This window comes from Eremothecium cymbalariae, chromosome 1, assembly GCF_000235365.1.
Source record: "Eremothecium cymbalariae DBVPG#7215 chromosome 1, complete sequence".
NCBI classification, from domain to species: domain Eukaryota; kingdom Fungi; phylum Ascomycota; class Saccharomycetes; order Saccharomycetales; family Saccharomycetaceae; genus Eremothecium; species Eremothecium cymbalariae.
In genome coordinates, this window is record NC_016449.1 from 189,735 (window position 1) to 216,086 (window position 26,352).

Below are 26,352 nucleotides of genomic sequence, written 5' to 3' on the forward strand. Positions count from 1 at the left end.
AGCAGACCCTTGTATTTCGTTTTTGTCAGCCTTCTCGAGGTTTACTATTGAATATTAGAGTTAGCTTATAAAACTGGATAGTCGAAAGATTACTGTTAATAATTGAAGGCTACACAACTGTTGGTTAAAAGGAATACTTAAAGGATATATTATAATTATTTATTGAGGAGATGTTCAGGAAGAGTGGCTATTTACGAAGGAACTGGCCAGGTGTTTTACGGCAACAAAGCTGTCGATTTCAATCGCAGCTCAGGAATGGGGGTGGGGGTAATGAGGTACATGTACATGAAGCTATTCCAAATACTGATGTGGGATTGCAAGGAGAAGCTGCGGGGTTAAGTTGGAATAATGTGGAAGTGAAGGATTTATATTTATTAGAGAAAGGTATTAAGAAGACGGATCAGGCCATTTCAGAGTTTTCTAATTACCGGTACAAGTTCAAGAGATTGCCTCCGAATTATGGATGTAACCAACTGGTAAAGATTGATCGAAGATTGGAGGCAGAGTTACGACATATCATGTCTTACTTTCGTTCTCCCATTAAATATGCTTTCGGGTATGGTTCTGGGGTTTTTGAACAGTCAGGATATCTGCAGGAGAGTGAGAAGCCTCAAATAGACCTTATTTTTGGTGTTTCCCATCCAGAGCATTTCCATTCATTGAATATGAGACAAAATCCTCATCATTATTCCACGATGCGATACTTTGGGTCAGATTTTGTTTCTAAACTCCAAGACGTTGGCGCTGGGGTTTACTTCAACCCTTTTGTCAATATATATGGGCATGACGTCAAATATGGGGTTATTTCGATGGAGAATTTGCTGAAGGATTTGGCAACATGGGATACGTTTTATCTAGCTGGACGTTTGCAAAAACCGGTGAAGGTTTTGAAAAATGATTTGAGAGTACAGTTTTGGAACCAGTTGAACCTAAAGGCGGCTGCGACTTTAGCAAAGAGCAGAATAATGGCAAAGTCGCCTAGTAAATTCAGCGAATTTGAGTTTTATAAAGAAATTACGGCTTTGAGTTACCTAGGTGATGTCCGTTACAAACTGGGTGGAGAGAACCCTAAGAAAATTCACAATATTGTGGAGAAAAACTTTGATAATTTCAGATCCTACTATAAACCTATTTATAAGGATGTTGTTCTGAATGATTTAAGCTATCTTCCAAAGGGATACACACCAGATAATGCACTGTCAGCTTTAGAACAGAAAATATATGTATCCAGTTCCGTTCAGGCAATTAAGGGCATTTTTACTGCCGGGCTTACGAAGTCAATTAAATATGCTTGGGCAAAGAAAATGAAAGCATTGGACCAAAGGTAAAAGAAAAGAGGTTTCATATATATCATTGCATTGCTCTTTTCCATGCATAATGGACACGGAATTGGCACTTGTTACGCAAAAATAAAATTTGCTTTGTATCATATCAAAGAACTTAATAATATTTCTATTGTTCAACATTGAAAAACATATAAGTAATGCTATGTTCACTCTCCTCTTTTGTCCCTTGTATATATATTGGTACTTTGATTGATAAGTTGGTACATTAATACTATCTACGTAGCGCTTCAAAGCGTTTTTTAAGGTCTTCTAGCTCATCGGAAACTAAAGAGACTTTTTCTTTTTTATGTGAAACTTTAACGTCCTTAGCTATTGACTTTGGAATTGCTAGTTTCTTATCAAGTGTTTCACTGTTCTTTCTTGGCTTCTTAACTGTAATAGGATGCTCATCGTCACCTAGCTCATCGTTGTCCAATGCAAGGATGGGTTTCCTATCTCCAAGCTCGGAGTCAGCAATGCTCTCAGTCGTTTCTGTTAGGTCCTTACATTCCTCAGCTGTACTGTCGTTCAAGCCACTAAATGGTACCCCATAAGTAGATGCAATCTCCTTCAAATATAGTGTTACAAGGCCAGAATCCGCGAGAAATGGTGAGCATTTCTTACTTACCTTCGCAGGGACACCGGCCTTATCCTCCACAATGGCTTTCAAGAAATCTATACCAAACTTGTGCACTAAGAGCTCCTTCACATGAACTAGGTCTTTTATTTCTGGTGCATGCAGTTGTGCATATGCTATTGCCCGAACTGCTTCATTGATCCCATCCTCAATATGATGAGTTATTAAATCACATTCATCTGTAATGGCATTTAGTATTGACACACGTGCATGAAGTAATTCACAATATAGCTCTAATATTTCGAGTAATTCTATATGTATATCATCATTGATTAATGTTTCAACCCTGTATTGGGCTTTTTGCTCCTTTCCTTGAGATAATAACTGAGCAACTTCCCTTCGTGACTGCTTAGCTAATGCTTGCTGTTTCTCTTGAGCATAACGTAGCCTTTGTACAGACATCTTTAAAGCTGTCTTTAGCCTTACTACTTGCGGTATCATTTGAGGCATATCTGGTCACTATTTAACCCTCTATATCGATTCGTTTCTGTTCTTAAGTGTGTACAGGGATCCATTTATCTTCTGTTCTTAAAAGAAGCATTTTTCACTGCAAAAATCTTAGCGTCCCTAAAGCCCCCTCAACTGAATGCAGTGAGTAATTACCAAACAGAATAAAAATGATTCGAACTATATATCCAAGTAAGTATGATGCAAGATATTAAAATTTATATACTTAGATATTCCTCCATCAGTAAATTAGCTAGTTCTGGATTTCCACTTTCATTGTATATTAGTACTAAGTTGTAGGCGGCATGCTTCTTTAACTTGTCATCAAAGTAGTCTTCAAGTACCTTGTTATAATATTTTACAGCAATGGTGAACAAGCCAATGAGATGAAAAGATCTACCTAGGTTATAATCTGCTTCTTGTTTTTCCAATTCAGTTTGAAGTGTAGATCTAATTTCATGGTATCTATACAAGCACCTTAAACCCTGTAAAATCTGGAAATGCCTTGTACCTGTTAATCTTTGCATAGAACGATGAATGTAGGAAAGCCCTATGAGCAAGTTAACCATTGGATCGTTTGCAAGATCTGGTCCCATGCGGCTCAAATATTGCAATGCTGACATAAAACCTTTACTGGAATACAGCAAGGCTGCGTATATATAATGCAGATATGGAGAACTCTTCTTCTCTGGATTATCAACTTGCTTATTGGTCACGGATGCCTGGCCCGTAACATGTTGACCGAATCTAATACTGTCAAAGGCCTTCAATTGCCGTAGGAAGAACTTCTGCTGTACTGTAGAACTTAGGATATCTAGAGACATTTGCCCACTTGATAAACTGTACATGAAAATCTGAAGAACTTTTCTGCCAAATTGAAACTGGTTAAGGAGACCTCTTAGATTTTCCACTAACTCTTCTTTGTCCTGTAGCCTTAGTACAATTGCTAGTTTAACAAACCTCATCATTTTTACACGTTCCGGGTCCTGGACGAAAACGTTTACTTGCTGTGCAGTTTCAATTATACTTAGACCATCTTCTACACTTTGATAATTAGTTATTATCAATGCTAATTCCATGAATAATTCAAACCATTGATCGTAAGTCAATCCTCTTAGTTCCTCGGTAGAAGTTAGAATTACACGTTCTTCCAGCAACGGTAGACCATCCAGTAGATTATCCCCTTCAGAAAGTTTTGATAGTCTTTCAATCCTGTAGTCAATAACTTTGTTAAATTTTCTAGTCCTCTTAATAATTCCAACAAACTTCTTTGAACGACTTTTGACAAAGAAATTTTTAATGCTAGAAAATATATCAATCAAGTCAGATGCTGTATCAATCCATAAAGTAGTTTGATTTTTATCATGAAACCCCATACCTTGCTTGTATATCTTCAATTTTCCGTATTTGTCCACGACACTCAAAGTAATCCTTTTCTCTCGTTCTTTTTTCTCCCTTTCAATATCTTGAGGTGTCCGTCTTCTTCGTGCATTGGCCTTCTTGATGTTGGTATCTTGCAATAACGGTTTACCTGTTCCTATTAAGGAGCGTTGACGTTCCCCAATTGGAAGCGTCTCATCATCATTTCCCTCTAATTTCTTATCTGCGTCAGCATCTGTTTCTGAAGATTCGGCGGCTTGTTTCTTTCTTGATTCTACAACTTCTAATAAAAGGTTATTGAATGTCTCATTATCACCTAAGTGATAATGAATCTCCGCTAAAGTTAGTTTAGTTTCTAAATCCTCAGGGTTTAACTCAACCAATTTGGTGAACATTTCTTTGGCATTCTCATAATCTTCAACCTCTTTGTAGCACTTACTGAGAGGTTTATAAACTTCCGTGGTTTGGTATTCCGGAAGGTCTAACAAGTGAACGAAGAATTCAATAGCCTCTTGGAACTTATCCATTTTCGTCAAATTCACAGCTACCCCAAAGTATAAGTCAGCGATGTCACCAAAATTTTCATCATAAAGGAACTGGAATTGGTTCATCGCTTCTATAATCAGCTTGCTATTAAGTCTAAGAAGACCTAATCTTACTCTGATATCGATGGGTAAATTGTAGTCCTCTTTTTTTCTGAGGCAGGCAATGACTGGAATCGAGAGTTTTTAAACCTTCTGTCATCAAACTCCGCATCATCTGGAACATCATCCCAAAATGTCTGCGTTTCCCTGTGTTGAATCCATCTTGCACACCTTTTTATCATCTTAATTCCCTGACTCTCACCAGGTTGCTTTAAAAACAACTCCGCCAGAATGTTTAATGCAGACCAATCAAAAGGTACACAACGATATTTCTTGTTCATTTTTTTAATATTCACGTTTGGATAATACTCAGATTCGTCCTCATCTTCGATTTCAACTTCATCATCGAATTCATCATCTGCATCTGTTTCACTTGCTCCACCATCGTCGGAAGACTCCAGGGCATTTTCAGAGACTGCTATGATCGCATCACGCCTGGAGACATTCTGCTCAAAAACCTTGATATAAAGAGCAACAGCGTCATGAACTCGTCCATATTCAACATATAATACTGCCAACTCTCTTAATATATTAGGATCATACGGATTATGGTTGTACAGCTTTTGAAAGCCCTCCAATGCTCTACCTAACTGACCTGTTTCTTTATATAACATTGCCCTTCCGTATATACATTCCCACTCCTGTTGATTCATACTGATAGCACGAGAATAACAATACACGGCCTGCCTAATATGCTTTAGGTCGGCAGACAATGTTGCAACCATCTTCCAGAATTCCCAATCAGAGGAGTTCAAATGGGCAGCTAGGAACCACGAATTACAACAATCATTATAACGACCCTGTAAATGATAGATATCACCCAATGTCTTATATGCCGCAAAGTTTTTGGCATCCCTCTTGATGACTTCATTATACAATTGCTCTGCCACTTGAATGTCATTTCTCACAAACGCTTCGTTCGCCTCAGACAACAATTGTGCTACTTCAGGATCCAAAGTGCGCTTTCGTAGCTTGTTTAGACCTGATTTCCTGGACTGCTTCTTAGTCTTACCTTTTATCTTAAAATTATTTGCCTCTCTGATAGCATCCATAAAATCCTGCTCATCATAATCATCATCGGACAATTCTCCATAATCCGAGAAAGCCGCTATTAACTCTTCATCATCTACATCACTGCTACCATAACCTTCTCCTCCAGAAGGATGCCCTGAATATTCATCGTCCTGCTCTCCTACTCCCTCATTAAATGCGTGGCTTCCCTGCTTTTCATTAACTTGGTAGTGTTCATCACCTTTATCTCGAATAATTTCCCTGAATTGGTCTAAATTGTCATAGAATTGTTCCTCATCAACCTGTTCCTGGTTTGACATCGTTAAAATACCACTCGCGACCACACCAATGCAGTCGTGAATACCCTAAGTTTGTTCGGCAAGCACTTTGCTTCAGTATTCTGTATCTTTCTTTTGCGATAAAGAAAGCATCAAAATAACATATAAATCAAATCACGTGATCAATTATAACTCACGACTTACTTTGGGTTTTGACCTGATCACGTATTTCAACCGCATATGCAGAAGAACAACCCTGGAGGACAAGTACCCTCCGGGTGCTCAAATTGGCCTGACTGTAATGGTCAACAGTTATTATAAAATGTATATTATATCTCAGGCCTGAATCATATATATATATATAATAACGTCTTAAATAGCTGAGTGCTTACAAAACTTAGGCTCCAAATTCTTTGTCGAAGTCGACCAAGCTGAATCTGTACCTGACATCCCCGGAGTTCATTCTTCTGAATACTTCAGCCACACCGGCCTCACTGATTGGCACTTCCTCCACCCAAATCTTCAAGTTCTTCTTTGAAACAAAGTCTAATAATTTTTTAATTTCGGCAGGAGATCCGATGACACTGGTACCAATACTAATCCCTTTTAGCAGCAATGGTCTCAAAACCAACCGTTCAGATGCTTCAGGAATAGCGATCGACAAGACCTTACCACCAACCTTTAACAAAGAAGGGATCCGGTCGAAGTCAAGTTCAGTCAAAGAGCTGCTGCATACAACGATCAAGTCCAAAGTGTTCGCGTAGGTTTTATGCCAGTCCTTATCCTCCACGGCAGCAATGTAAACGTCAGCACCAAGCTTCAAAGCATCGTCTTTCTTATTAGAACGACGTGAAATGGCAGTCACATTCGCACCTAAAGCTTTAGCAAAGATCACAGCCATGTGACCAATACCTCCAATACCAACGACACCAACAGACGTACCAGGGCCGACGTTGCTTCTCAAGAGAGGAGAGAAGGCAGTAATACCACCACACATCAAAGGCGCGGCCAAGTGACTAGGGATGTTGTCTGGAATTGGAATCGCGAAATGCTCATGCACAATAACGTGTGAAGCATAACCTCCCTGAGAAATGTACCCATCGGGGTAAGGAAAATTGTAAGTACCAGTCATATTTGAACAATACTGCTCGTTCTCAGACTCACAACGACTGCATTCCAAGCAAGACAACGCCTGCGCACCAACACCAACTCTGTCTCCCACCTTCAAACCTTCTTTACAGCCGCTACCTACTTCAATTACACGCCCAATAATTTCGTGACCAACAACCAAGGGATTGTTCCTGGGCCCCCAGTGACCTGCCGCGCAGTGAATATCACTTCCACACACACCGCATGCCTCCACCTTCAAAACAATGTCACGCGCATACACCGTCTTAGGCTTGAAGCTAACCTTCTTTGGGGATGTCCACTCAGTGCCTTCAACAACTGCAATCCCTGTAATTTCTTTTAGTTCACCCATATTTCTTTCTGTTAATTGCTCTTCTATCTGTCTAAGCCTGCTAATGCTGGAGTTGCTACTTGTCGACATTACGGCTCACGTATCTCCTGGAAAGTGTATTACTCGACTCTATTTATATTGCAATTTTAAGGCATGTTCTAAAACAATTGTACTTAACTGCCCACGCCGAGCCCCCGGAATAGTTCGCATTACGAGTTATGATTTTGTTTCTTGAATTAGCTAAGACATTGCTTATTCGAGAGCTTTACAGATGCTGACAAATAGCCGGTGTTCTTGGGACATACTAGATGCATAACTAATGCAAAAACAGTTAACGTTATAGATCTGTATATAGCTAATTAGTCGACAATACTGAGGTTTAGAGGCGATCGTTAGGCACGCAGTTGCTGTTTATTGCAGATTTTTGTTCCTGATTAATAATAGTCAAGCTTGAGTGAGCGTCGAAGAACGGAATTCAAAGTTCTTCCTATATGCTTGAGTGGCGTAAAGCAATCCTTTCTTTGAAAATAACGGAAGTAGCTTAACCGGACGTAGATCGTTTTGAAGACTACGAGGAAGGTGGTGAGAGAAGTGACAAGGAGCAGAAGAAGGACTGCGTGATGTTTACTGGGTTTGGTACGCTTACAGGGGGGTTTGCGTCAGGACCTCAAAAGTTTGAGGATTTCTTTAGATGCTATCCCATTGGGATGATGAATGAAAGGATTAGAAAGGATGATGCCAATTACGGGGGCAAGATCTTTCTCCCGCCTAGTTCGTTGAATAAGTTGTCCATGCTAAACATTAGATACCCAATGCTCTTTAAATTGAGCAGTCAAGAGTCGGGGAAGGTTACTCATGGGGGGGTGTTGGAATTTATTGCAGAAGAAGGTAGAGCTTATCTTCCTGGATGGATGATGGAGACTTTAGGTGTGCAGCCGGGGTCTTTATTGAAAATTGCTTCTACAGATATGCCCCAAGGTCAGGTAGTGAAGATTGAACCTCAGTCTGTTGATTTCTTGGATATATCTGATCCCAAAGCGGTGTTGGAGAACGTTTTGCGTAAGTTTAGCACTCTTACGATAAACGATATTATTGAAATAAGTTATAACAACAGGATTTACAGAATAAAGGTTTTGGAAGTGAAACCACATGCTCCTTGTAATTCGATATGTGTTATTGAAACAGATTTGGTTACAGAGTTCGCGCCCCCCGTTGGGTATGTGGAGCCGGACTATCAGGCCCAACAGTCGCAAATCAAAAGGACAAAGGTTGATCCATCTACGCAAGGCCTTGGTACGATGTCACAGAGGATTAACTATGCAGATCTTATACAGAATGCAGATGGAAAAGTGGTTGCATTTGGAGGCGACGGTCAGAAATTATCCGGGAAGGCTATTCGAGAGAATAGGGATGAGCATGATGTAAAGCCTTCATTAGATGGAAAACCGGCCCCATTGCGCCTGCCTGATGGTCAGCTTTTCTTTGGCTTCCCGATGGTAGTACCAAAACAAGTTACAAACTTGGATGAAGAGGAAGCTTCTAAACCGAAAACGCATTTTCAGTCAGAAGGTAGAAGTTTGCGCCAAAGTAATAAGAGAAAGGGTAAAAAAGACCATACTGCCCAGAGACCAAAGGCTACTAGGAGCCCCGAATTCATTCAGATTGATTAGTTGCAAGCACTTAGGATTCCATGTAAGATTTAAGTAAATTGTGTACAATTGCATAAATTTCCTACTGTACATTTTGGTTATATGGTTATATATATACATATATATAGATAAGTGTAAATAGAAGTAGTATGTATGAAGGAGGTAACTTCAGTTATTGCTAAAAATATGTCTATTTTTTACGACTGACAAACCTTTTTAATGCCAACGGCAGTTCTTCTGAATCAGAAGTATCATCTTCAAACTCACTTTCAATTTCTCCTAATGTCTTAGTTGCTTGTAGTCTCAAGCTCTCATTGTCAATGGAACCAGCACGCCTCCAGTATTTTTTGGATAGACTTGGATCTGTATCGTCAGATATAATCCTTCGTGAAGACGCTACAGAGATATTGTCATCGCTGTTGGTTAATTGAATAGGTGCCTCAGTCACATTTAAGGATTGATCTTCTAAAGAGCTGACAGCATGGTCATCAATATCAGTCTCCCTTATGTTTCCGCTAGCGTGGAAATTCTTTCTATCTGAAGCAGAAGGTTTCTGAACTTTTGACACAGTTCCTTTGATAAAGTCGTCAAAACCTGTTGCTGCTTCCGCAGCCCAGTCGCTATATAAGGGACGGGATAAAAACCCATATTTGAATTCGTTTACGCCAACTAGAATCTTTGTTAATTGTAGTAATTCCTCGATATATTCTATAATCTCTTCTGCAGCTGAACTGGTTGCGCTCCAGCCAAGATACTTTTCTTTTACGACATAGGCGTGGAATGAAGATACTTGAGCAGTGGGTCTTTTTTTAGCTCTCAATACAATTCCCTCATCGTCATCGTTGCTATCGATGCTAGATTTATCACTGTCTGAATTTAAATTTGGATGCTCAGCCACTACACCCATACGATTCCTGTACTGCACATCCAAGATTTCACGAACTTTGTTTACCAATCTTCGATATGAGATTCTGGCACTAGGTAAATAATGCGGTAATGGTGTCTTATTTATAATGGCCTCTTGCAATGCTCTCATCATGTTTACCATGGATCCAATAACTTGTCTTCTGTATGGATAGATAGTCGCATTCAAATCATCGAGGATACTTCCACAGTTTTTGCGCAATAACACCATGACATCTAAAAGATCAATTATTTGTTTTTGGATGAAAATTATTTGAGTGAATACCTTCTCAAGTTCTGTGTACCTACCTTTTAGTCTAGGCTCTTGCCTTGCTAATCCTTTATAAGTGTCAGCGCGGCTCAACGCGGACTTCGCACTTGATGAAACCAACGAGAAACGTTCAAAACTTTCAGTTGAAATCATAAACTTCGAACCCCTTTCTGTACCGGTTGCAAGCAACATGATCAAATCTGCAATGCATCCAGATACAAATGAAATCTCATCGTTCAGTTGATCGCGTGCCTTGATAGGAAATATAACTGTTTGTGCAACCAACGCAACACCTCCACCATATGCAACGGCAAGGCACCTTTTACCAAAGTTGGCAGCAATAGTTCCACCAACCGAAGTCGGTATAACGGTGGCTAAAAGCACAATATAGATGCTGATGACATGAATAATGGCAGCCTTAATATATGCAGAGCCCAACAGAAAATAGAATCCAGGAACGGCACCGATAATAGTGACAAACACCATCAAATATGGGTTTTGCTGGTTCTGACCACCAGCAAGGTATGATACATATGCCCAAGCAGCACCACCTATTACCCCAACACCACGCAAGAAGAATACCCAGAAGGTACCGCCGACATTAGGCTCGAGACATAATATGCAGACAAAACCCACCCAGGAGCCACGTATATCAACATACCAGTGACGTGCCTTTGGTATGAACATTGGAAATGACGCAACAATCAAGGAAATAGTTACCTGGGCCCCAAACCGAAACCGTTCTCGATTTTTTTTAAACGACTCCCGCATGTTGATCATAAGTTGCATGCATATACGCTTTAAAGAAACAGCTGCTAGTCTATGTTGAAAAGAAGCAGTCCATGCCTTAGAATGTATACCAGCATCTTGTTTATATGAATTACTGCTCATAGGCAAGCGATGATCTACATCGTCGAACATAACAGAGGCGGCAGTCTGTTGACGAAGTAGCTGCTGTTCCTCAAATTGAGGTCGAACGGTGGCTGTTTCACCGCGGACATTAGATTGGTTGTTGATGACACCTTGTAAAGTTGCACTTTCAGTCAAACCACTCAAACGTGAATTGCGATTTATCCATTTCTTAAAGTTCTCAAGGTTACTAAGGGCAGTAAACCAGAATGATTTGCCGCGGAGCCAACCTTTAGATTCCCTCTCTTTTCTAAGGCCCTGTATCTTTTGTGCCTCCTGCATGATCAAGATAACAGAATTGATTATTTCCTTAAAATTAATTAAAAACAAAGATATTAGGAACATTTCATCTGATGGGCTTAAAAGCTCGTGACTGACATCAGCCAATTGCTCACGAAATTCTCGATCGAATGCATCGGCTGCTTCTTTTAATTTGTCTAGGGTTCCTTTAAAATCGAAATCCTTGGGTAACCTTTGTTTGAAGTTCAAATCTGGCATAATATTACTCTCTTGTTTAAAACTCTTTGGGATCTTCGAATGACTGAAATCTACATCATAAGCATCGCAAAGTACAATCTTTGAAATATAGAGCGATTCATTTAGAGTCTTGTGCAATGCGAAAATCGGTAACCTCAATGTTTTTAGCACAGCGAGAAGTCTTTTGGAATCTGCATGAGTTATTTCCTTTTGTGTATCAACATTTATCGATTCGGAGTCTTCAAATAACCGACCCTGTCTTTTTAGCAGCACGAACTCCAATTGACATGCATTTGCTAATCCTGTTGCATACATTGCCAATGGCTTGAACTTATCTATTATATCAGTTAACTGAGATGCTCCCAAATAAGAGTAAGATAGCTCATATGAACCTTCATCGAGAACTAGTTCACAGTTGCTCACCTTTTGATTAATTGAGTTTTTAAGTGTCACCAATCTTGCTAAAGAGCAAGGTTTCTTCTCATAAAAAGACTGAGACTCTTCTTGAAGGTCAGATGATATGAAGAAGTTTATTGCATTGTTCAAAAAGTGGTGTAACTCATTAAGGGTGTCTACTGTAGTCTTACCGCAATATGTGGTACCAAATTCCGGGAATATTATTAAGTTCCAGAATACTGACATTCCAATACCAAGATAGAAGGGTATTGAAAAAGTTCTAGCAATCTCAGCAGCGGATTGGCGCAATGGTGCCAGAAACGTAAAATGAACCACCACGAATAACGGAAAAACGATATGAAAGTAGTGATGACTGACAGCTCTCATCCAACCATGAAAGAAAAGCATAAATATTTCGAACACAGCTAAAACAGCCAACGCAGCTTCGTATCGATCATAATTCTCAATATAGTTTTGTTCGTCAGACAGGAGACTCCATGTAGAACCAAGGCATCTTTGCGCAAGATATCTTGCAAAAAGTGAATATCCTAACCCAGTCACTAAACCTGTTAGAACGTACATAGAACTCTGTATAATGGCGCCGGTACGCCTTCCAGGATGTACTATGACTGCAATAAGAGGCATTAGTGCTGGCTCTGGCCCGAGCAGTTCTCTTACTTTGGGTATCAAACAAAGGGTCAAAGCAATAGTGGAGTTAATCGTGCATTTCAAAATCCTTCGAGCTAGAATACGGTCACATGGAAAATATCGTTTCTGCAAACTGCAAGCTTTAGAACAGTATCTTTTTAAGTCAATATACCCAGACTTATCGCTTGACATATTTGTAGAATGTCCTTTGCATTCAAGTAGACAAAGTTAGTGATCTGAAGTGTAAGTTGATTATGAACGGCAATGTGTCTCAACATACAGAGGGCAGATAATTTTTTGGTTCAGATAATATATATGTATATTTACATATCAAAATACAATAACAAACTTCGAAAATAGAAATAAGCGATGTCGTCGTTATCATAGATGAATGTGAGATTACGACCTAGAACGTGCTGTATTCGTTCGTCGCGCGGACAGTATACAACGGTAGACCCTGAGAGTCCCAAAATTGAACGATTCTACCGCACCCAAAGATCAAATGACCACGTCATTCACTAGGGTTATATTCTGGTGAGTATAATACCTCGAAATGGTCTCCCTTTAAATCGAATTCACTCAACCCAACAATTGCGCCAAATTTCATAAACCTGCCATACTGCGATTCTCTCCGATGTTGCACTTCGTCAATAAAATCTTTCCAGTACAGCTCATGATTGTACGAGAAATCGAGTTTACCTCCGTAGTTAACTTCTAACTGTTTTTCATCTATATACTTTAGCAGTGATTCATCAAACGCCAGCTTGGCTCTGGTAGCAGGGTCTATGAATGGATGTACTAGTTTTAGAAAGGTCCAGCCGTACCACGGCATGTTCAAGAAGTATGCTTTTCCAAGTCTTTCCGGATAGTGGTCTTGGATAATGTTGAGAACTTGTTTCGCAAGAGAGATGGGTGGAGCGCTAGCACCAATAATCCCAGGTTCTTTGTAATGTTTATAGTCTATCAGCAAAGCTAATAATTCAACACCTTGCGGCATAAGGGCGACGGCTGCTTCCAGAAAAAAGACTAAATGTTGGACCTGGGCGAAGGACGCTGGTGTGTTTTGTCTCCCGTTTTTCATCATATAAATTGGCCTTCTTTCACGGTCGTATCCTAGCAAGACTTGCTTCCCGGTAACACTTTCCATTTCAACAACCTCCGGAGCTAAATGATTTTCCAGGGTGATGTCACCAGTGATGCCAAATTCTCTCCGCCATACAAGTGTGTTACAGAGCCTCTTAATTGCATTTTCAACCTTCCAATTAGTCGCTCTAAGGTACCTAAGCATACATTCTCGAGTTAACCAGAATTTCTCCCATGATGACAATCGCTGAGTCTCGTCTGCATCGTCATTTTTTTTGCCCGATTTTATCGGAAGCGTTAGATTTGTATTCTGAAAGTAGCTTAACACTGCTAGATACTTCTCATGGTGTTCCATTGTGATGTGCGGGATACCATCAGCCTTAGGATAAGATTCAGGTGGACTTTTAATGAGCTGCTCGCATGGAATTAGGTCAGCGGGTTTCGGAACATGCTGATCATTCCTCTTACCAAATAATCCCATTTTATATGCGTCAAACAATTGTCCAAACCCAATGTGGCCTTCCTTGGCTATAACACGAGAACTGACTAATAATGATGTCGATTCTTTATATATACATGTTGGATGGTTTAAATTTAGTTTCGATTTTTCCGTTTTGACGGACGTGTTGAGATTACGTCAAAAGCGATTTTACACGATTACCTGAGGATCTATGCCCACCTTATCCATAATTGAGCTATCCAGTTTAACAGTACCTTCGAAATGGAAGTATTCCACATTCACGTATGGCCTTATGCCAGATATATAGCTTTTTAGTGTGTCTTTCTCGGTCCAATTATTTAATAAGTCAGTTGTAGCAGCCAAATCGTGCATGACCGTGTAGAGCACATGTTCATCGTCGGTTTCAACGTTTCTTGACGAGAAAAACATATCTACAACTGGAAAATTGGCATCCTTGAATAGCTGTTTCATTGTCTGTTTGTTTCTTGTCGTTGCGTTCTGTTTCAAGGCGATACGTAAGGTACATGATTCTCTTAGTGTATGACGTGTATCACGTGACTCAAAATGAACATTCTTCCAGTCACCGTATGGCTGTTTGAAGTGGAGAAGTTTTCTTAGGTGCTGTCCATATTCTTGAATACGCTGAAGTTCACTTGGATCAACTATATCTAGTGATTTTTGTTGTGCTTCTCTTTGCTTCAGCCTTTTGATCTGCAACCTTCTATGCTCATCACCAAAATGACGTTTTTGGAACCACTGGTTATACCTTTTTCTGGAATCGGAATCCGATAGAACGTCAAAAGCCAGCTTAATCTTGAGGAACTTTTCTTGCGCATTGGGTGCTGTACTTTTATCTGGATGGTACTTTAGTGCCATCTGTCTATATTGTTTCCTGAGCTGGGAGATAGAGACATTGTTCAAATCTTCCTTCGAGAGAATGGCTATCTGTAATTCATCATAGAGGTTGATATCTGAATCTATCGATCTTTCTACCGTTGCCATTGCTTATATGAACCAGTGTATGCGTTCTAGTATTACGTAGCATAATAGTAAACTTGCTTTTAGTAGTAATCGTCTTTATTTTTCAATATCGCTAATTTGAACGCGGGTTGAGAGTTTTCAGGGATTAACCATCATTCATTCCCTGTAAAAACCTTTTACCAAGTTTACGATGCTGCTATATAGGGGGTTGGTTGTATATTATAAATTTATTCAAATTATGTATGATTAGATCACCCCATCAACCACATGAAGACACTTTGCAAGACAACGCCATAAAAAAATAAAAAGTAGTTGCATTTCTTAACAACAGATTTCTTAACGGTATTAACATTGTCTGTACCGTCATCAAAAAGGTTGAACTTCACAGACCTTAGGAGAAAGATGCCAAATGCCAGAAATAGATAGACTTTTCCTAGTATGGTTATCCATATCGGGCGTCTCGGTAACATCATAGCGAATATTAATGGTACAAATTTGTAACCCACATAGCATGACAGCTCAATCAATGTAGTGACCTTCGAATTCACAGGGACCAGTAAATAAAGGCCTAGTTTCAAGATTCCTAGATCCAAGACGATATATGCCAAAGTGGATGATAGCTTGAAATATAAATTTTCAGGGTCAAAAGAGCCATGTAGACCCTGTTCGACATTCCATGCCAAAATATACGTTACCAATCCCATTAACGGAATATACATGTCAGGAGAGTTTATATCATTCCTTGGAGGCTGGAACGTCCCATTAGCATCAGGGATACGTTGCCATTGTCTATGCAGCATTGGTGCAAGCATTATTTTCAACTTCTGGAAGACATAGGAGTTCGAAACTTGGAAATAATGACTAATGGGTGTACCGCCCGTCGCTTTTTGTACCGTTTCCTGAAATTGGTTCAAATTATCAGATCCAATAAATTGATTCAACGCATTCTGTCCAAATTGGAGTGCCATGGATGCTCTAGGGTCTGCAAACCCGGGGAAGCCCTGCTGTTGATTCAGTGGTTGCTGAGAAAACATCTGGTAATGAGGAGCCTGGGCTGACTTCTGGAACTGATTTGGATTTTGACCCTGAGTGAAACTCTCATGAGAAGAATCTTGCTGTAGATAGTATGGATTATAAGACATTTCCAGCTTGGTGAGATTTTGTATATTCAGTCAACTAATATAGTTTAATGTTTAGTTTACTATGTTTAAATGTCAAATCAACGGTCTTAATTCTAGAATTACAACTGATCATCACAAACGAACAAAGCAGTACCCCACTCACTATCTTTGTTTGAAGGATGAGGACACCTCTGGGACCCTAGGACTATGTAATGTAGACTTCTTTTGTTATCATTGCGGCATGGTACTGTTTTGAGTATTTATAGCTTTGATTTGGAGAGTTTTGCCAAGTAGTCTGTACTCTCTGTTGAAAAGTCTAAGACTTGCGAAGAGTGTATATATTCTGCATGAATAAAGGAGTTAGAGATGTAGCATGATACCATGCTAATTCAATTCTTATAACGTACTATTGATAAACTATTAGCACTATCATCTGTAGATAATTTGTGTGGTAATTTTTTACAAATTGATGTTGGGTACGCCAAAGTTATTTTGATAACGAAAAACAGTTACGCGTTTGTAGAGTTTTTGCAACGATTAATCCGTTAAGATTTATATTGGTATCGAGCATCCTAAAGGCTTCTAAAGGTGATGTCCGCGAGGTTTGGAAGTTCTAATACGGCTCGATTTGTTAAGTACAATGGTTCAGCACAATCTACACCATATGGGCTGGCGGCGCAACAGCTGTTGCAGTCGAATAAAGTTGATGAACTTGACTCTATAATGGGGTTTGATAGGTATATACCGCCTCAACATGGAAGTGGTTCTGGTGCAGATGGTGATAGAGTTGGGTGGTTATGTAATATGCATCCCACGATGGTTACTGATGATGTTAATGGCGGAGGTTTAAATGTGGGGGTAGCTGGTGTCGATTTCTACTTTCTAGACGAGGAAGGTGGCTATTTTAAGAGCACTATTACGTATGATTCGTACTTTTTGGTGTCATGTCGTGATGAAAATCGTATTCATGATGTTGAAGAATTTTTGAAGAAGTATTTGGAGACTTGTCTTAAGTCTGTGGAAATTATTCAGAAAGATGACCTTTCTATGGATAACCATTTACTGGGTCTGCGGAAAACGTTACTGAAACTAAACTTTGCGAACAATAACAATTTATTTGAGGCTAGGAAGTTGCTGCGGCCCATAATAAGGGAAAATACTGGCAATAAGTTACAAAGAGATATATATCATTCTGAGGATAACATCGCCAGCCGAGATGCTAAGTTACTGATAGAGGATATTCGCGAATACGATGTTCCATTCCACGTTCGTGTTTCCATAGATAAGAACATCAGGGTAGGCAAGTGGTATAAAATAACATCACAGGGATTTATTGAGTATACTGAGAAAGTTGCTTTTGCTGATCCTGTCGTTCTTGCCTTTGATATTGAAACTACGAAAGCGCCTTTAAAGTTTCCTGATTCGTCAATTGACCAGATTATGATGATATCTTATATGATTGATGGTGAAGGGTTTTTAATTACAAATAGAGAGATTATTTCGGAAGATATCGAAGACTTTGAATACACTCCGAGACCAGAATATCCAGGACAATTCACCGTATTTAATGAAGCTGATGAACTAGCACTTTTGCAAAGGTTTTTTGAACATATTCGTGACGTGAGGCCAACTGTTATTTCGACTTTTAACGGTGACTTCTTTGATTGGCCTTTTGTTGATACCCGTAGTAAGATTCATGGCTTGAATATGTTTGATGAAATTGGGTTCGCGGTTGACTCAGAAGGAGAGTATAAATCCAGTTATTGCACTCACATGGATTGTTATCGATGGGTTAAACGTGATTCTTATTTACCTCAGGGTTCACAAGGGTTGAAAGCTGTCACACAGGTAAAATTGGGCTACAACCCTATAGAATTGGATCCTGAGTTGATGACTCCTTATGCTTATGAAAGACCTCAACATCTATCCGAATATTCTGTTTCTGATGCAGTAGCGACATATTATTTATACATGAAGTACGTGCATCCATTTATTTTCTCGTTATGTACAATTATTCCTCTAAACCCGGACGAAGTTTTGAGAAAGGGTACTGGAACATTATGTGAGATGCTTTTAATGGTTCAAGCATATGAGAAAGGGATATTATTACCAAACAAACATACCGATCCAATTGAAAGGTTTTATGATGGCCATCTTCTTGAGTCCGAAACTTATGTAGGTGGACATGTTGAATCTTTAGAGGCTGGAGTCTTCAGAAGTGATATAACCAACAATTTTTCAATAGATCCGACTGTCATCGATGAATTATTAGATGAACTTCCTAATGCCCTAAGGTTTTGTATAGAAGCAGAAAACAAGACCAATATAGATGAGGTTACAAATTTTGATGAAATAAAGCAAGAAATCACCGACAAGCTTTTGGATTTTAAGGTTAATAACAGAAGAACTGAACTTCCATTGATATACCACGTTGATGTTGCATCCATGTACCCAAATATTATGACCACAAACAGATTGCAGCCTGATAGTATGAAAACTGAACGAGATTGCGCAAGCTGTGATTTTAATAGACCAGGTAAAACTTGTGATAGAAGGTTAAAATGGTCGTGGAGAGGCGAATTTCTTCCCGCCAAAATGGATGAGTATGGAATGGTTAAAAGGGCATTACAAAATGAGCTCTTTCCTAATAAACATAAGAACTCGGGAAAGAAGTTTTTAGCTTTCGACGAATTATCTTACTCTGAACAAGTCTCACATATCCGAAAGAGATTAGCAGATTATTCTAAAAAAGTGTATCACAAAGTTAAGGTGACTGAGACTATAGAACGCGAGGCAATTGTTTGTCAAAGAGAAAATCCATTTTATGTAAACACAGTTAGGTCCTTTAGAGATCGGAGATACGAATTTAAAGGATTGGCAAAAAAATGGAAGAGCAACTTGTCTGGGATTGATTCGAATGATAAATGTGAGCGAGATGAAGCTAAAAAAATGATTGTGTTATATGACTCTCTACAATTGGCCCATAAAGTTATTCTAAACTCCTTTTATGGTTATGTCATGCGTAAAGGTTCTCGTTGGTATTCTATGGAGATGGCTGGTATAACTTGTTTAACTGGCGCCACAATCATTCAAATGGCTCGTTCAGTTGTGGAAAGGATTGGAAGACCACTAGAGTTGGATACGGATGGTATATGGTGCATTATACCAAATTCCTTCCCTGAAAATTTTGAATTTACTTTAAAAAATGGTAGAAAACTGTTTTTATCTTATCCATGTTCTATGTTAAATTATAAAGTTCACGAAAAATTCACTAACCATCAGTATCAAGAACTAGTTGATGATGTAAAGCATAGGTACAGGACTTATAGCGATAATTCCATCTTCTTCGAAGTAGATGGGCCATACAGGGCAATGATACTACCAACTTCCAAAGAAGAAGGGAAAGGTATCAAAAAGCGGTATGCTGTTTTCAATCCAGATGGTACTTTAGCTGAATTGAAGGGATTTGAATTAAAGAGACGTGGTGAATTGCAATTAATTAAAAACTTTCAAAAAGACATATTTAAAGTGTTTTTAGAAGGAAAGGACCTAGAGAGTTGTTATTTTGCTGTAGCTGCTGTCGCAAACAGATGGTTGGATGTGTTGGATTTAAAGGGCGCTATGTTAGAAACGGAGGATTTGATTGATTTAATTTGTGAAAATAAGAGCATGAGCAAGAAATTGAAAGAGTATGAAGGCCAAAAATCAACCTCAATTACAACTGCTCGTAGGCTTGGTGAGTTTTTAGGTGAAGATATGGTTAAAGATGCAGGGCTGCAATGTAAGTTTATTATAAGTTGTAGGCCTTTAAATGCCCCTGTCACTGAAAGAGCAATTCCTGTGGCAATATTTTCCGCTGAAATGAACGTGCAGAAATTATTTTTGAGAAGATGGTTGGTTGATTCTTCATTAAATGATTTTGACCCAAGAGCTATCATTGATTGGGAGTATTATAGAGAAAGATTAGTGTCTGTCATTCAGAAAATCATAACAATTCCTGCTGCACTACAAAATATCAAGAATCCTGTTCCTAGAGTAGATCATCCAGAGTGGTTACAAAAGAAAATTGCAATTAGTGAAGGTAAATTCAAACAAACTACAATTGGGAAATTTTTTAAGAAAATTGATATTATCCCTCAGATAAAAGATATTGAGGATTCTTTGTTTACGGCTGATGCTCCAAATACGGCGAAAGCAGCCAGGGTTACAAAAGTACGGAAAAGAAAAAGACAAGTTGATCAAGCTAATGAAGACCTAGTTCTTCCTTCTTTTATGCCATCTATGGAAGAAGATTACGTTGAATGGCTGAAATATCAGAAGATCAAGTGGAAAATTCAGGCTAGAGAAAGACAAAGAAGAGAAAAGTTATTTGGTGCTAGTAATAGACCTAATGATAGGTCTGCTCTCGGGAATATTATACTGAAACATGCTGAAAGTTATGCAAATTCTACTTGGGAGGTCTTGCAATATAAACCTTCAACTGAGGTGGGTGTTGTCGATATTCATGCTTTGATCCAGGGGAAAATTCAGACGTTGAAGCTTTATGTTCCAAAAATAATATACATAAACTTTAAAACTGATAACTTACCACCAGGAAGTATCCAAAACTGTACTATTGAAAAGTCCAATGCAATTCTGCCGAATAACCCTGCTGATAATGGAGGCTCAAGAAGTTCTCTATTCAAGTTAACTGTCCCTGAGGAGACCTTCTTAGATGAGGAGAAGAAAACCTCTAGTATTTTGAACAACGAAGATTTGTTAGGTATTTATGAAAGGACTGTCCCTGCTAGTGAAAGGGCAATCATGGAACTAGGGACATCTATTAAATTCAGTTCCACCGTAATGGGAGCTTTAAGCAAAGGATTGCAGCGCGGATTTCAAATGAAGAATTTGATTAGTATTGGTCCAGAAAAATACTTGCAGAAATTTTCTTTAGAAATAATATATTTCTTACACTTGAATACTAATATTGGATTTGAATACTTTATAGTTTTCAAAGGTTGGTCTGAAGATGTGAAAATATTTGTATTAAAGCCATCAAATGCTGCTCAAGATATTGCTAAAGGAACTCTGGAATCTACATATGTGAATCAATTTGAGAGCAAGAAAGCGGACTTGGACAGGTTCTATGATTACTTAAAACCTAAATCGCGTCTATCCTTTGATGTCCAAAGTTTCACTGAAATAAGTAAACTTTACCGCTCATTGTCTAAACATCTAGAAAATTTGAGCGAAGAGAAAGGATTCCAAAGCATATTATTGTTGCAATCCCCTTTTACTAAAAAACTGCAGAAGACTATTAGAGTATTGAGCCAGATTCCAACTGTTGAAATATCTATGGGCGAACTAATTCTTCCAAATTTAAATTGGCAAACTTTGTTAATCAAGAAGATTGTGAACTATATCTTATCTTTGGGTTCATGGGTGTCAAATTTGGTTTCACTGTCTAAATACACTAATATCCCCATCTGTAACTTAAAATTGGAAAACCTTGGTTATGTGATCGATATTTTATATTCAAGAAAACTAAAAGAAAGCAATGTAGTTTTGTGGTGGAATGATAAACAACCGTTACCCGATTATGGAGGTATTCAAAATCAACATGATCCCCATAAAATGCATTTGAGTATGAGTTTAGATTCTCCAGTTATTAATAATCCCGAAATATATGATTCAGCTGTCTTGGAGCTTGAAATTAATAACCTAACAGTGAACACTGTTCTGACTTCTACTTTAATCAATGAAGCCGAAGGAAGTGATTTTGGAAATCTTGACATTGACGGTAACGCTCAAGAAAAGAACGCCGTGCGATTTGTTGAAGATGCATTTTCAAACCTTTCGTTAAATGTTTTGCGTTCCTTATTGAAGGACTGGTGGGATGATGCCTTGGGGAACAATTCTACAGCAGATTCTTTAGTTCATTCATTTATAAGCTGGGTTCAGTCTCCAGACTCTAAGCTTTTTGATTATACGTTGCGATATCATGTTCATACATTAGCGAAAAAGGCCCTCTTCCAATTGATGAATGAATTTAGATTCCTAGGTTCTTCTGTTGTTTACGCTGATCGGAATAAAGTTATGTTGAAAACCAACAAATACAGCGTTGACAACTCTTATGCATATGGACAGTATTTGATCAAGGCCGTGAGGACAAAGCCTTTGTTTAGTTACTTGGATTTGAATATCCAAAAATATTGGGATCTGCTTATTTGGATGGATCAATTCAACTACGGCGGTTGTGCCTGTTTGAGAATTGAGGAAAAGGAAAAGCAAGACATTCAAGCATACTCATTTTGGCACATCAAGAATTTTTTGGCCCCAATTTATCAACTAGAATTTGATGACTGGCTGTTAATAATTCTCGATAGCATGATAAAAGCCAAGAGGCAATTTCAAGAATTGAATAGCACACAACTGACTCCATTACAAAATAACCAAGTTAATGGAGCCGATGAAAGCACTCCTAAAGATGACGCTTTTACTGGATTTACCAACAGATTTAGCCAACCATTAATAAAAAGAATTAAGAAGTTATTAAAAAACCAACAAGAATACATTCTAGACCCCCAATTTGTGGCCGATTATACAGCTACAAAACTTCCTGGGAGTTACTTGGAACCAAAAAACCCCCTTTTGGAATTGGTCAAGAGTTTGTGCCATATATTACTCTTATCAAAGGATCATACTTTAGAAGTGAGAGCATTAAGAAAAGAATTATTAAAAGTATTCGAGATCAGAGAATTTGACATAATTGCAGAATTTAAAAATCCTAGTGCGTCTTTGGTTGTACATAATGTTATTTGTGAAAACTGTTCTCATATCAGAGATCTGGATATGTGTAGGGAAGATCCTGAAGTTATTTTCAAATGTCAAAAATGCCATAGGACTTTAAACAAGAGCTTAATAGAGGAAAACTTGATTCAAAAGTTACAGTCTGAGCTCAATGGATATATGGTACAAGACTTACGTTGCGGAAAGTGTCGCAGAGTAAAAACAGATATCATGTCCGAATACTGTCAATGTTCAGGAACTTGGATGCCATCGATATCACGGGAATCGTTGGCAAAGAATGTTCAGCTTTTTTACAGCATGGCCGAATATTATGGATTTCAATTACTTCTTTCCGCTATTAGCGACATTACTTAGATCAGTCTTTAAATAAGGGATGCGGATGAACAGATAGTTGTCCAATTACATTTTGCATTAAAAGCGTTAATAGTTAGAATTCACCAACACAACATATTATTTAATTTTAATCTATTTAACTCAATTATTAAGAATATCCAACACAATAACGTGTAATGGATATGGGACGGTTTAAGTTCTGGATTTTTGCTAAACATTTAAAATCATGTGATATGTAGCAATTTCAGATAGAAATTTGACGCCTAGGCATTATCAAAAAATCTATTGTATCATGCACCTGTTAAGACTAAAATAGTTATAGAGATAAAAAGAATTGTAATGAAAACTCAGTACACTAATGTCATACATCGAGATTATCAATTAAGTTTACTGAGTTGTTTTGTTCATGATGATCCTAGTCTCTCTCCACCAAACCTTATAATTCATGGATGTAAATTTTCAGGCAAAACGCACACCGTAGGCCAGTGGTTTAAGATCCAACCAGAAATACTTTGCTGTTCGATAAATGCTGTACAGATGGTTACCGGCAAGCCGTTCGCTCAACATGTTGCAGTACAAATTTCCAAGTTATTGAAGGAAACGTTTCCTGGCGTTGCAAAGAAGGATTTCGATCCATTAAGTGCCGAAGACTTTTCGTTGTTAGCAAAATTTCTGCATAATATCTTCTGTCAGTATGAAGAACTGGAGAGATCGCATAGTTTGTTTGTGATTCTGGATAATTTCGACAAAATTGATGAATTAGATGTAGAACTTTTACCAAAGTTTCTAAAATTGTATGAATTACTACCAAGGTCGTTCAAACTACAGATAAAGTTTATTTATATTATCCAGGAAACGTCTTTTTTGAACCAATATCCAACTTACAATATTCCCACAATCTTATTTCCTAGATATACTCAAGAACAAACTTCTGAAATTGTTCACTTGGCCAGAGATTCTGAACTGAGTGGTTACCCACCGCTGCTATCCAAGATTGCATCTTACGGAGAAAACAATACCTTAGTGAACCGTCGTTGCTTCGAAATTAGCCATAATTTCGTCAATCTAATAATCCAAGCCTTCCATTCATATAGTGGCAATAACCCTGTATTACTGATGGAATTGGCAGACTGTAAATGGGAAAGCTACGTCGATTCAATAACAGAAGCAAATTACAAAGACAGCTTAGCACTCTACCGATTGAATGTTGAGCTTTTCAGGAATACTGGGGACACATTCTTAGACCAAGAAGATGACGAAGATGAAGACGTCAGCAACGGTGGCGGTGATGATATAGATGATGAGAATGATACTAACGTTACTGAAACAAACGGTTCCTATGACAACGAGAATCGTACAGTTCAATCTTCCGTCATTCCATCGAACAAACCTCAAACCAAAACGACAGCATATGGACTATCTGCCATGTCAAAGTATTTGCTCATTGCAGCTTATCTTACATCCTACTTGAACCCTAGATTTGATAGTAAGGTGTTTTCTAAGAAGAGTCATTTAAGAGCAGGTAGGTCATCGTACGGCCGTCGTAATAAGATGGCAACCAACCCAAGATACCTACAACCATCCCTATTTTCATTAGAAAGAATGCTAGCTATTTTCCAATCAATATACCCAGCACAGATATCGAAAGAACTCCATCCAGATTTCATTCAAAAGGATACGCACATGAGAGCCAATGTGGAAGTATATGAAAATCTAGCGGAATTGAATTCTTTAAAACTAATCACATCTGCGATTAATAAAAGTGTAGACTATTTACATGAGAAAATCAAATGGAAGGTAAACATACCATGGGAAATCATTATAGAAGTTGCTAGGACTGTTGATTTCGATATTGCTGAGTATTTCAGCGATATTCATGATTAATATATATTTTATTTACATAGGTAGGGTAAGGTTGTTTTAGAAAACACTTTTAAAAAAGCGATTCAACATTTAATGATAATAATACGATAAATGATTGATTAACAATTAAGATATATTATTAGTAATGGAAAGATCGTTATGTCGACAGATGGCCTTGATGATACATATCAATTGAATAGCAAGAAAAGAAAAAAATCTGGAAGTAGTAGCGATAACAGCGATGTTGGTGAAGTTTACGACGAATATGGTTTTAAATCTAAATTAAGGAATTCCAATAGGCGCCAGGATATGGAATTAGTCGAAGAATCTGATTCAGATGTGGATGATCATATAATTCATAATAAAGAAACAGATACAAGGTCAAACAGCTTAGAGGATGGTGGTTATATGTTTGCATCCGATGAAGAGAATAAAGAGGGTGAGGGTTTGAAAGATTCAGGTTTTAAATCCATGGACATGCGTAAGTTTAATGAGGAAAATCTAAATGATCAAGAAAGCGTCGAAAGCATAAGTCTTGATGATAATTCAGGCGTTAAATTAGAAGCATTCAACTTGGCCGCGGAGTTAGAGACCGGAGTATTTGACCAAGACGGTAACTATATTGAAAAAGATGAGGACAATCAGCAAGAGGATCAATGGATTAATGACTATGAGGACCCTGACTCACTTAAAAGAGCTCAAGAATCACAAAAAATAAGCCAGAAGATTCTTGAAGAGAAACGGAAAAAGACTAGGAAAAACAGAAACGTGTACATATTAGAAGATGTTCTTGTCAGGTTATTTTATCTTATACCGAAGGAGGGAAATGTTTTACATGCTTTAAGTCAATTAAACAAAGCACGTAATTCGTATTTGAAGGAGTTAAAGGATCATACTAGTACATGTTCTAAAGAAAAAATGAGCTCGATACAACTGCATGTAAAGTATATTGTCAATGGGATTAATAAAATTGGGGAACTGGCAGAATTGTTGGAGCAAAAAGGATTTGATGACGTTTACAATTTTACAAGAGATCAATTAGAAACATTAATACGAGAAGAAAGCAGTTCAAATAAAAAAGATGATGATTATAAAGCAAAAATATGGAATTTTAGATGGATTAATAATAATAGTACAGATGAAAGCGACCGTGCTTACACAAATTATGAAATGCAGTATTGGAAGGAAGGGTATTTTAATGACGAAGTAATTGCAAAGTACGCAGATGACCTAGATGAGGAAGATAAGTGGGTCCATATAATTTGTGTAACGTTCATGTAGTTCC

General features: G+C 38.2%; 11 protein-coding genes and 1 further gene across 11 annotated transcripts; 5 read left to right on the top strand and 7 right to left on the bottom strand.

Annotated features, from left to right (window-relative positions):
• Nucleotides 1-170: 170 nt before the first annotated feature.
• Nucleotides 171-1,328, top strand: TAM41 (putative phosphatidate cytidylyltransferase; the record flags this gene model as incomplete). The annotated part of the gene is made up of 1 exon (XM_003644116.1): nucleotides 171-1,328. The coding sequence occupies one exon, from the start codon at nucleotides 171-173 to the stop codon at nucleotides 1,326-1,328; it is 1,158 nt and encodes a 385-aa protein (XP_003644164.1).
• Nucleotides 1,329-1,557: 229 nt separating this feature from the next.
• IST1 (Ist1p) lies at nucleotides 1,558-2,412 on the bottom strand (the record flags this gene model as incomplete). Its single annotated transcript, XM_003644117.1, has 1 exon — nucleotides 1,558-2,412. One exon carries the CDS (start codon nucleotides 2,410-2,412, stop codon nucleotides 1,558-1,560), a length of 855 nt encoding a protein of 284 aa, XP_003644165.1.
• A 215-nt stretch (nucleotides 2,413-2,627) lies between these two features.
• Nucleotides 2,628-5,764, bottom strand: Ecym_1092 (the record flags this gene model as incomplete).
• A 355-nt stretch (nucleotides 5,765-6,119) lies between these two features.
• On the bottom strand, nucleotides 6,120-7,271 carry Ecym_1093 (NAD(P)-dependent alcohol dehydrogenase; the record flags this gene model as incomplete). The annotated part of the gene is made up of 1 exon (XM_003644118.1): nucleotides 6,120-7,271. One exon carries the CDS (start codon nucleotides 7,269-7,271, stop codon nucleotides 6,120-6,122), a length of 1,152 nt encoding a protein of 383 aa, XP_003644166.1.
• A 530-nt stretch (nucleotides 7,272-7,801) lies between these two features.
• Nucleotides 7,802-8,851, top strand: UFD1 (polyubiquitin-binding protein UFD1; the record flags this gene model as incomplete). Its single annotated transcript, XM_003644119.1, has 1 exon — nucleotides 7,802-8,851. One exon carries the CDS (start codon nucleotides 7,802-7,804, stop codon nucleotides 8,849-8,851), a length of 1,050 nt encoding a protein of 349 aa, XP_003644167.1.
• Nucleotides 8,852-9,020: 169 nt separating this feature from the next.
• Nucleotides 9,021-12,626, bottom strand: Ecym_1095 (uncharacterized protein; the record flags this gene model as incomplete). Its single annotated transcript, XM_003644120.1, has 1 exon — nucleotides 9,021-12,626. The coding sequence occupies one exon, from the start codon at nucleotides 12,624-12,626 to the stop codon at nucleotides 9,021-9,023; it is 3,606 nt and encodes a 1,201-aa protein (XP_003644168.1).
• Nucleotides 12,627-12,945: 319 nt separating this feature from the next.
• Nucleotides 12,946-13,998, bottom strand: PDR17 (phosphatidylinositol transporter; the record flags this gene model as incomplete). Its single annotated transcript, XM_003644121.1, has 1 exon — nucleotides 12,946-13,998. The coding sequence occupies one exon, from the start codon at nucleotides 13,996-13,998 to the stop codon at nucleotides 12,946-12,948; it is 1,053 nt and encodes a 350-aa protein (XP_003644169.1).
• Nucleotides 13,999-14,166: 168 nt separating this feature from the next.
• On the bottom strand, nucleotides 14,167-14,979 carry Ecym_1097 (U2-type spliceosomal complex subunit CWC23; the record flags this gene model as incomplete). The annotated part of the gene is made up of 1 exon (XM_003644122.1): nucleotides 14,167-14,979. One exon carries the CDS (start codon nucleotides 14,977-14,979, stop codon nucleotides 14,167-14,169), a length of 813 nt encoding a protein of 270 aa, XP_003644170.1.
• A 230-nt stretch (nucleotides 14,980-15,209) lies between these two features.
• On the bottom strand, nucleotides 15,210-16,100 carry YIF1 (protein transporter YIF1; the record flags this gene model as incomplete). Its single annotated transcript, XM_003644123.1, has 1 exon — nucleotides 15,210-16,100. The coding sequence occupies one exon, from the start codon at nucleotides 16,098-16,100 to the stop codon at nucleotides 15,210-15,212; it is 891 nt and encodes a 296-aa protein (XP_003644171.1).
• Nucleotides 16,101-16,670: 570 nt separating this feature from the next.
• Nucleotides 16,671-23,225, top strand: POL2 (DNA polymerase epsilon catalytic subunit; the record flags this gene model as incomplete). Its single annotated transcript, XM_003644124.1, has 1 exon — nucleotides 16,671-23,225. One exon carries the CDS (start codon nucleotides 16,671-16,673, stop codon nucleotides 23,223-23,225), a length of 6,555 nt encoding a protein of 2,184 aa, XP_003644172.1.
• A 318-nt stretch (nucleotides 23,226-23,543) lies between these two features.
• Nucleotides 23,544-25,088, top strand: ORC5 (origin recognition complex subunit 5; the record flags this gene model as incomplete). Its single annotated transcript, XM_003644125.1, has 1 exon — nucleotides 23,544-25,088. One exon carries the CDS (start codon nucleotides 23,544-23,546, stop codon nucleotides 25,086-25,088), a length of 1,545 nt encoding a protein of 514 aa, XP_003644173.1.
• Nucleotides 25,089-25,226: 138 nt separating this feature from the next.
• Nucleotides 25,227-26,348, top strand: LIN1 (U5 snRNP complex subunit LIN1; the record flags this gene model as incomplete). The annotated part of the gene is made up of 1 exon (XM_003644126.1): nucleotides 25,227-26,348. One exon carries the CDS (start codon nucleotides 25,227-25,229, stop codon nucleotides 26,346-26,348), a length of 1,122 nt encoding a protein of 373 aa, XP_003644174.1.
• Nucleotides 26,349-26,352: the final 4 nt, after the last annotated feature.